At 39.7% G+C, this 11,076-nt stretch overlaps 1 protein-coding gene across 1 annotated transcript in view; it reads left to right on the top strand.

Moving 5' to 3' along the window:
• The window catches only part of PLCH1 (phospholipase C eta 1), a 234,211-nt gene extending 229,471 nt beyond the window's left edge, over nucleotides 1–4,740 (top strand). Inside the window, exon 23 of the mRNA XM_040636649.1 lies at nucleotides 1,633–4,740. Coding sequence (XP_040492583.1) covers nucleotides 1,633–3,713 — 2,081 coding nt within the window. The 3' untranslated portion in view covers nucleotides 3,714–4,740. The remainder of the gene's footprint in view (nucleotides 1–1,632) is intronic.
• The last annotated feature ends 6,336 nt before the right edge of the window (nucleotides 4,741–11,076 follow it).

Consider the following 11,076-nt stretch of genomic DNA (forward strand, 5'->3'; position numbering starts at 1 on the left):
CTCATACCAAGAACTTGATAAAGAATAATGCCCGCTTTGCAAGGTACCCAAGAGCTCCTGAGATGTGGCAATACCAAAACTCTGTCCATTTGATGTCTCCATAACCAAAGTGTTTTAATTAAATCACAATCATCTCAGACAAAGATAATGTGATACCCGTTTACTTTAGGAAAATTCTCCTTTTATCATACAGTCTAATTTCAGTGTTCTATTTTTTCACAAACTCCATTTTGCTTATATTGATTTTTATTATAAGATATTCTGGGGAAACAAATGAATTTTTGAATGGCGTACTTGAAGAGAAAAAGAAGCTTAAAAGTTGGAAAATGTGCTAAGAGCAGTGTCAGAAAAGAGATGAAAATGTGCTTTAAAGTTTATTTCAAAATCCCATTTTGAGAGAAAATAAAGCTCTACTCAGTAGAAATAAACACTGGTTGATCCAGAAAGCAATATTGAGTTGATGCATATTTCTTCCCTTTAACAGCTTTATAATTTGTCACTCTCATTTATATTATATGAGACTTGTGGTAACTACAGAACAAGCAAAGCCACGCAATGATTCAAGTTATAACGTAAGAAACAAAAATTAGTGGAGAAAACGCAGAATACAAAATTCTATATATAATTCTGTCCCCCTAAAAGAGCTTACAGTAGCTGTCTCTGAGTGGTAACATCTTAGGCTATTTAATTTTTTTCTTGGTAATTTTTGGATTTATCAAAGTTTTTATGATGACTTTTTCTTTAGTTAGGAAGATATTTAATAAGTTAAATAAATTCTTCTTTCTTATATATCCTGACTGAAAACCTTTAAAAAAAAACTATTAAAATAATTAGGTCAAGAATAATTGAACATTTGATATTGTCTTAGCATTATCCTAAGCATGATGGGTACCCCAAATTCCTGTGAATAGTGTGTTTTTATAGATTTCCGTACCGTGCCTGATAACTTACTGCCTCTTTTAAGGGAGAATGCAATATGAAATTTGTGTTTTAAAAACAAAAATATGATTAAGAAAAAATTAGATATTAACAACGGCATAGAATTGGTGACCCAGTCTTTATTTTTACATCTCAAAGTCAATAGATATTGGTATTTTAATACATTTATTGCACCTTCCAATCTGCTTTAGACAGTGATTAAATTAGTCCTTTTGCCAAAGTGGTTATTTTTTTTAATGATATGATTTGTGGTTTTTACTAATCCATGTGTAACTTTGAAAGCTTATAGTCTCTTGCTTACAGGTACCACAATACTTTGTTTAACAGAACTGTCTTGTTCTATTTTTATTGCCATGCTTCTGTGTAGTACAAATCTGAATAGGAAACAACTTAAGGTAATCCTCACTGTAAAAGTATGGTAACTCATTGACATTTTTTTTTGACAATGAATATTACATCCTTAGCTGATGTAATAGATACTCAAAGGGAAGCTTCAGTGAAATTCCTATAAATATTTTACCATTTATTCATCACACAGACACTTTGTTGCAAACCTCTGCAATCCATAACTATATTCTGTCACGGTGTAACAGACTTACATTCTCCATTCGTCTGTCTGAAGACAAACATGAATGTTTGCAGGGTCTACAAAAAGTGATACATGTTGCCTAAAATGTTGTTTGTTTCATTCAGCAGAAGATAAGGACGGAAGAAGAAAAGGGAAGGCAAGTATAAAAGACCAGCACTTTCCAAATTTCAACAAAAAGTTATCCTCTTCCTCTAGCGCCCTCCTCCACAAAGACATCAGCCAAGGGGACTCCGCCATTTGTGTTGCCTCCACACCAACCACGGGAGAACAGTTGGGAGTGCCAGGTCTTAAGGGTGGGAGCACCAAATCAAACGTATCAAGTGATGGCCCGGAACAGGAGTGCCCCAGCAAATCCCTCCCCCCAAGGCAGCATCTGGCTCTTGATCCTATAGTTACCCTAACACAAGGTCCATGCAGTGTGAAAACCAAGGCAAATGGGAATGCTGGGAGCTTTGTGGAAGAAAAAAGCACATTGTCAGGAAGCGTTTTTTCTCAAAGCAGTCTGGAGATTAAGAACTTGGAAGGGAATTGGGTTAAGGCCCGAGCTGCAACGTCCTTTTCTTTGTCAGACGTCTCTATGCTCTGTTCTGACGTACCTGACTCGCATTCTACGGCCATTCTGCAGGAGAGTGAAATTTCCCATCTTATTGACAATGTCACGTTAACCAATGAGAATGAGCCAGGCAGTTCCATCTCAGCACTGATTGGCCAGTTTGAGGAGACCAGCGATCAGGCAAACCTCACTGTTGTTTCTCAGCTCCATAGCACAAGTGTCATGTCAAGTCGTGGTCCTTTGCCCACCTTGGACCGTAAGATTCCCTTCAAGCATGACTTTTCCCTGGGAAAACCCAAGTCAGCCTTCCTGTGCTCGTCTCCTGCCCCAATTGCATTCTCAAGTCCCGAGACCTCCAAACACTTGACACACGCAGTTTGTGAAACCACCTGCACTCCTGTCTCTAACGCCAAACCAGATGATCACCTTCCTGGTAAGGCCAAGGCGGGGGCTGTGGAAAGCAACCTGCCTGGGTCCGCTAATACTTCTCACTGCTGGTTACCAAAAAGTCCCACCAATGGCAAAGAATGGGAAATGCTCAAGAACCACAGCCCTACCACGTCCACCGACCTGGCACGGGAAGATGTAATGGCTGAAACCACTCTCTGTTTAAATTCTGGAGAGAGCAGTCTCGTGGAAATGGACGGAGACTCCGAAAATCTGTCCATAACCTATGAATATAGAAGAGAGGTCGCGAGTCACCCTGCTTCTCCTTTAAAAGCGCAAGACGGTCAGGATGTGGCGGAACATTTTCAGAGAGGTTTGAGAAATGGCTACTGTAGAGGGACTCTCTACCCTTCTGTCTCTGAAATATTCAACAATATTCAAGATGTCAAAAATCAAAGTATTTCCTGTCTAGCCTACCAGGGTGCTGGTTTTATGCACAACAACTGCTCAAATTCAGACGCAAAAATGAAGCAGACGGGTGTGCCCCTGTCTAGTGATGAAGGCACGCACGCCCCTGCGCCCGAGCAGCCCACGCACCGTCCTCTGCCTGCTCTAAAGCTGCCCAGCCCTTGCAAATCCAAAAGTCTAGGGGACTTAACATCGGAGGACATAGCCTGCAACTTCGAAAGCAAGTACCAGTGTATTAGTAAGAGTTTTGTTACAACTGGCATGAGAGACAAGAAGGGCGTGACTGTGAAGACAAAGTCATTAGAGCCCATAGATGCCCTGACGGAGCAGCTGCGGAAGCTTGTGTCTTTCGACCAGGAAGACGGCTGTCAGGTGCTCTATTCAAAGCAGGACGCCAGTCAGTTCCCCAGGGCACTGGTCAGAAAGTTGTCATCCAGAAGCCAGAGCAGAGTGCGCAACATTGCCAGCCGTGCCAAGGAAAAGCAGGAAGCCAGCAAGCAAAAAGGTGTCAACCCCAGCCACGTGGGAGGAGTGGTTCTGCGAAACAAACCCTCGGCGCCCCTGCCTGCGGGCAACCGGCACTCCACCGGCTCCTACATCGCGGGCTATCTGCGGAGCAGCAAAGGAGGCGGCCTAGAAGGCCGGGGCATCCCGGAGGGGGCGTGCGCCGCCTTGCGACCCAGCCACGGCGACCCGTTTTGTGCCGATAATTCCATGTTGCAGACCGAGCCCAGCAGTGAGGACAAACCAGAAATTTATTTTCTTTTGAGACTGTGAATTACATAAAGCTGCATTTTCGATGTTTACAAAGTATTCTGTAGAATTGGCAGAGTTTTCAGTAAACATGGTCGTGGCTTCGAAATGATTTTAAAATGTATTTTTAAACTTGTATTTTGGTCTCCCTTTGACTCCCCGTGTTCTTCCTGTTTCTGCGTTTGTATATAGATCGGGGTGACATTTCCCATGTGCGTATGATCCTTCTCCCCTGAAGTGTAAACGCGCTCAGTATGAAATGTGTGCATGCCTGGTTGTGACACTTCTCAGCCGCTTGGCTTACGATGTCCGTCTGTTTCTCCACCACGCTCTCTACTGTCCGTCCTCAGATCACAGTCGCAAATGTACTCAATTTTACTCTCTAATTGTTGAGTTCATTAAGAAATTTTGCAAAGGACAAAGGGATAAATTCTTTATTTTAAAGCCATTATCATCATTCCTAGATTTCCATCTTCCTTGAGAAGCCCAGATGCATTTTTTATAACTCAGTTAAAAGAAGATTAAAATAGTTACCCTACCTTTTAGGATTTCTCTACCCCGTGCAGAAGGAGTTCAAAGCAGATTGGTAGCTGTTTCCCCCCAACACACACCCTCTCATTTTAGAGTAGGCTGTGAGATTATGAGGATAAAGCAAACTTCTGTATATAAAGACAAAATTGTTTGTTTTACATAAATTTTGTTACATATTTTTGCTAATGGCTTTGTATGTAACAAGAACACAGTTGCCAAGCTATTTGTTGTACTTTTGAATTTTCTGATTAAATTATAGACTGCAAATAATGGCTTTCAGAACGAGGGACTTCTGTCAGATACTAACAGTAAGAGTAGCACAGATTGAAAATGTCCCCAAAGCTGTCGAGAAAAAAAATTTTTTTTTCTCATAATAAAATCCAAGTAAATAGATAATTAGAAGAAACCTTCTCCCTTCATGGAGCCAAGTAACTATATTTTAGTACCAACATACGTTATTTTCACTGTGAACCCATTTTTTTATTGCATGTTCAGATGTCCCTCTTTGCTTTTTTGTAATATTAACTGCAATGATGTTCTTGGAATTCATGGAAATATAATTAAAGCAGATTTTTAAGCACTTGGTGGGTATTTTTTTTCAACTGAAGTTCATACGATGACTGCTGAGTAAGGGACCCAGAGCCCTCAGAACTATTTTCCTTTTCATCTCTTCACAGAAGAAGAGATAGCTTCTACAGGGGAGAGTTCTAAGCAGCAATTTATGTCTCTGAGTGTTTTCATTATGCTCTAAAGACCATATTTGTCAGGCGACTTGTAAAGAAATCAAATTTCTTTGCATTTTGTGTTGATATTGCTAGTTTAAAAATAATCCTTCCCAAATCCTGCGCTGGGGGTGGGGGCAACAAAGATAATGTGTTTGGCAAATCACACCACTTGAAGGTTGTTGTATGGGGGAAGAGTGGGGAGGAAAGCAATCAGACCCTGATTACCCTCAGTCCCCAACTCTGAACTTTTCCCCAGCACTGAGGATCAATCTTCCTCTCTTTGGACAAACCCTGGGGTGCTGGTTGGGGTAGGAGTGTAATGGTGAAAGGGAGAGGGACCCAATTTCATTCCCTTACTGAACTTGAGAGATTTTTGTCTTCTTGGGGGTTTGGAACCCACAAAGTTCTATCCTTAGACTTGGCTTGTTTTTAAAGAGATTGACATGATGTAAAGTTGTTGAAATTCATTTGCAAAGGGATAAAATTTAGCTGCCTTGTTTGGTGGAATCAGAGTGATGTGGTAGTGACATAAATGGTTGGTGCCGAGTGATGGGTTATCAGACCAACCCCCAGACACCATGTGCATCTATCTGTTGCCCATACAAGCGGTATTCATTTCTACTGATAGGACTTCGGAAAAGAGGAGAGAGTGACTTCGTGATTACTATTTGGAGATTGCTAATAAAGAAGAGGAAGTAATTATTCTTAAATTTTAGTGCAAGCTTTCAGTGTTTGGATTGGACTCCTGATCTGGGTTTCACTTGTTTGGAGAATGGATCAGGGACTCGTCAGTCCCAAGGAAATCACACAACAGGTGAGAAGTCAAGCATAGATGAACAGGTTTCCTAATTTTTCTTTTCTTTTGCGAGCTAGCAGGAAGCCTCCAGTTTCTGCAAAGTCTGACTAGAGCAAGCCCTGTGAAGTGTCACAGTTTCCCATTTGACTCCTTTCTTAGAGGCTAGCTAGCTAGACTATTCCAAGGCTGAGCAGGAACAGGTGGCTGGGACAGTTGCTTGCAACAGTAGCAATATCCACAGAGGGTGGAAGTAAAGCTTCTTGATATTGATGTTAAGCATCTTAAAACCCTTTAGTGGGTTGGGGCGCCTGGGTGGCACAGCGGTTAATCGTCTGCCTTCGGCTCAGGACGTGATCCCGGCGTTACGGGATCGAGTCCCACATCAGGCTCTTCCGCTATGAGCCTGCTTCTTCCTCTCCCACTCCCCCTGCTTGTGTTCCCTCTCTCGCTGGCTGTCTCTCTCTGTCGAATAAATAAATAAAATCTTAAAAAAAAAAAAAAACCCTTTAGTGGGTCCCCATGGTGTATGAAATAAGGTTCTATAGCCTTGCATACAAGGTCTTCTTGGATTTGGTGCCCTTGTCCTGTTTCTATCACCTGGTCTCCTCTGCCTTAGAATGTCCTTTCCTTCTTTGCTCACTACATTTTCCAAGATGTATTCTGGAAGGATCCTTTCTTCTAGAGAGCCTTTTCTGATTGTCATCTCCTTTTCCTTAGTTATACCCAACCCATTAAGAATTACCCACATTTGCCGGGGGTGGGGGGGAGGGCTTTGATTCCACTCAATGTATCAATCTGTTCATATGTCTGTCTCTTCCACTAGACTTAGACTTTTCTGAGGACAGGGGTTGTGTCTCATTCCCTTTTCCCAGCTCCAGGCCTGGTACCTATTTGCATTGGGTAAGTACTTGATAAATTGGTGAAAAAGAGAACTTAAGGAAAATGTGAGAGAAAGCATGTGTCTAACATTTATTGTGTGCGTGAGAGGAGGAAGGGGTACAGAATCTTGTTCCAAGTCATTTGAATGATGATGGCTGAGTTTATCTTTGTTTTCCTTTAATTTTCTTTCTCCTTGTTTCTATCCAGCCCTTCCTTCCTTTTTTCTCCCTTTTAAAGTAGTATCTATTTAGTCATTTACCATGAGTAAGATTAGCTGATTTTTTTTTGGAAAGCATTAAGCAACTTAAAAAAACTTATAGGCGGCGCATTTCATTTGGTCCTTACAACAATTTCACAAAGACATGAGGTTATCTCCATGTTATATTCCGAAAATGAATCTCAGGGAACATGTCATTTGCCCAAGGTCAGAGGGTCTAGTAAATAGCCAAACAAGGTTAATCTTACTCCTCCTTTGGTCCTCTTTCTTCTACCCATCATTGCTTTTCCTGAAGCCTTTAATAAATGTTTAGTGACATCTACTCTGGGCTAGGCATTCATCTGGGTGCTAGTATTACAAACATAGGGACTTGTCTTTAGGGAGCCACAAGCTGATAGAGATGCTGAGACATGTTATATTGGTTTTGTTCTGAATGTCCAAACACTTAGAAACTTACTACATATGGTAGTTGAAAATATAAGGAAGGAATTATAAAGTTATGTTGCTGTACATATGATATCCATGAACACTCCACTTTAAGAAATTAATAAACTATTTTTTTAAGCAGTTTTAAATTACAGCAAAATTGAGCGGGAGGTACAGAGATTTCCCATATACCCTTCCTTCATACACACAACTTCCTCCTCTATTTACATCACCCACTACAGTGAGTACATTTATTATAATTTATAACCCCACACTGACACATCAGTATCACCCAAAGTTCATAGTTTGCATTAGAGTTCATTCTCGGTATTGTACATTCTGTGGGTTTTGATGAATGTATAATAAGAATCGACGTTATAGTATCATACAGAATAGTTTCAATGCCCTAAAAATTCTTTGTGTTCTGCCTATTCATTCCTACCCCCACAAACCCTGGAAACCATCATCTTTTCACTGTCTCCATTAGTTTCACCTTTTTTATAATGTCATATACTTGGAACCATAGAGCGTGTTCATACTGGCTTCTTTCACTTAGTAATATGCATTTAAATGTCTTCATGACTTTTCAGGGAGTGATAGCTCTTTTCAGTGCTGAATATATTCCATTGGCTGCACCATAGTTTATTGACTCACCTATTGAAGGACTTCTTGGTTGTTTCCAAGTTTCAGCAATTGTGAATAAATTCGCTATAAATATCCATGTGTAGGGTTTTTTTTTTTTAAAGATTTATTTATTTATTTGAGAGAGAGAGAGAGTGCATGCATGAACAGGGGGAGGGGCAGAAGGAGAGGGAGAACAGCAGACTCTACTGAGTGCAGAGCCTGACGAGGGGCTGGATCTCACCACGCTGAGATCATGACCTGAGCCGGAACCAAGAGCTGGACGCTTAACTGACTGAGCTACTCAGACGCCCCTGTGTGCAGGGTTTTGTATAGACATTTATATGGACATTTTCAGTTCATTTTCGTAAATACCAAGGAGCATAATTACTAGATCCTATGATATAAGAGTATGTTTAGTTTTGTAAGAAACTTCCAAATTGTCTTCCAAAGTGGCTGTACTCTTTTGCATTCCCACTAGCAATGAAGAAGGGTTCTTCTCGCTCCACATCCTTGCAAGTATTATTATTTTTCTTCAGTATCGAGTTGGTTGTTCTGGGTCTTTGGATTGTCATATAAGCTTTAGAATCAGTGTGTCAAAATTCCAGGATTTTGACTGGGATTATTTTGAATCTATAGATGAAGTTGGGAAGAACTGACATGTTGGCAATATTGACTCTTTCCATGAACGTACAATATCTCTCCGTTTATTTCATCCTCTTTAGATACCTTTCATCAGAGTTTTATAGTTTTTCTCATTTAGCTCTTCTGCATATTTTGTTAGGTTTATACCTAAGTTTTTCATTTTTGGGGGGTGCTAATGTAAACGGTAGTATATTTTTATTGTCAAATTCCATGGTTCATTCCTGGTATAAGGAAAGCAGATACCTTCTGTATATTAACCTTGTATCCTGCAACCTTGCTGTAATCACTTATTAGTTCCAAGAGGCTTCTCCCCCACCCTAATTCTTTTAGATTTTCTGTCATAGACAATCATGTCATAAAACAAAGAGTTCTATTTCTTCCTTTCCTATCTGAATACTTTTTCTTTTGTTCCTTTCATTGTTTCCTTTTCTTGTCTTATTTCCATAGCTGGGACTTCCAATACAATATTGAAAAGCAGTGGTGAGAGTGGACATCTTTCCTTAGTCCTCATCTTAGCAGGAGAGCTTTGATTTTCTCACCATTGTGATGTTAGCTGTTAGTTTTTTGTAAGTGTTCTTTATCAAGTTGAAGACGTTCCCCAATATAGGGAACCATATTTATCTATATCTATATATCTATATCTATATGTATTCCTAGTTTTCTGAGAGTTTTTATCATGAATTGGTGCTGGATTTTGTCAAATGCTTTTCCTGCATCTGTTAATATGACCATGTGATTTCTTTAGCTTATTGATGTGATGGATTACATTAATTGATTTTTGAATGTCGAACCAGCCTTGCATACCTGGCATACAACCCACTTGATCATAGTATGTAATTCTCCCCATAGATTGTTGGATTCTATTTGCTAATATTTTGTCGAGGATTTTTATATCAATGTTCATGAGAGATATTAAGTGAGATATTAGTTTATAGTTTTTAAATGTCTTGTCTGGTTTTGGTATTAGGGTAATACTGGCCCCACAGAATGAGTCAGGAAGTATTTCCTCTGCTTCTATCATCTGGAAGAGATTGTAGAGAATTGGTTTAATTTCCTTCTTAAATGTTAGAACTCACTGGTGAACCCGTCTGGGTGTTGTACTTTCTGTTTTGGAAGGTTATTAATTATTGGTTAAATGTCTTTTTTTAAAAAAGACTTTTATTTTATTTTATTTTATTTTATTTTATTTTAAAGATTTTATTTATTTATTTGACAGAGAGAGAGACAGCCAGTGAGAGAGGGAACACAAGCAGGGGGAGTGGGAGAGGAAGAAGCAGGCTCATAGCGGAGGAGCCTGATGTGGGGCTCGATCCCAGAACGCCGGGATCACGCCCTGAGCTGAAGGCAGATGCTTAACGACTGAGCCACCCAGGCGCCCCTTTTAAAGACTATTATTGATTTATTTGAGAGAGACAGAAGAGAGAATGACAGGGGAAAAGGGCAGAGGGAGAAGGAGAAGCAGACTCCCCGCTGAGCAGAGAGCCTGACAGGGCTCCATCCCAGGATCCCAGGATCCCAGGACCCCAGGATCATGACCTGAGCCAAAGGAAGATGGTTAACAGACTGAGCCACCCAGGCGCCCCTATTGGTTCAATTTCTTTAATGCATATAGATTTCTTCTTTGATTTCTAGGCTACTTAGAAGGGTAGTGTTTAATTTCCAAGGATTGGGGATTTTCCAACTGCTGATTTCTGATTTAATTCCATTGTGGTTTTTAGAGCAGATATTATATGATATTTATTATTTAAAATGTATTAAGATACGTTTTATGGTTCAGAATGTGGTCTGTCTTGATGAATTTTCATGTGAACCTTGAACAGAATGTGTACTCTCTTGTTTTTGGATGAAATAATCAGTAAACATCACTCATATCCAGTTGATTCATGGTGTTGTTGAACTCAACTATATCCTTATTGATTTTCTGCCTATTGGATCTATCCATTACTGGTAGGGAGGTACTAAAGTCTCTACCTCTAACAGTACATTCATCTATTTCATTTTTTTCCTCATATATTTTGATGCTCTGTTGTTAGGTGAATACACATTAAGGATTATTACATCTTCTTGGGGTACCAACTCCTTTATCGTTAGGTGATGTCCATTTTTATCCCTGGTAACTTTTCTTGCTTTGGGTCTGCTCTCTCTGAAACTAATATAGCTATTCTCATTTTTTAAAAAATTAATGTTACCGTAGTATATCTTTCTCATCTCCTTTGCTTAGATCTATATGTGTTTTTATATTTATGGTGGATTTTCTTATAGACAACGTATTAAGTGGGTCTTTTTTTGGATCCACGATGATAGTGTCTTTTAACTGGTTCACTTACATCATGGACATTTAAAGTAATTATTGATATAGTTGCATTAATATCTACCATGTTTGTTACTGTTTTCTATTTGTTTCCCTTCTATTTTGTTCCTATTTTTGTCTTCCACACTTTTTTTTTTGCCTTTTGTTGTTTTAGTTGAGCATTTTATAAAATGACTCCAATATCCCCTTTTTATTTTTTTAGTGGCTGCCCTAGAGTTAGCGATATACATTTTCAC

Source organism: Ursus maritimus, unplaced genomic scaffold (assembly GCF_017311325.1).
Source record: "Ursus maritimus isolate PB19 unplaced genomic scaffold, ASM1731132v1 scaffold_20, whole genome shotgun sequence".
Taxonomy (NCBI): domain Eukaryota; kingdom Metazoa; phylum Chordata; class Mammalia; order Carnivora; family Ursidae; genus Ursus; species Ursus maritimus.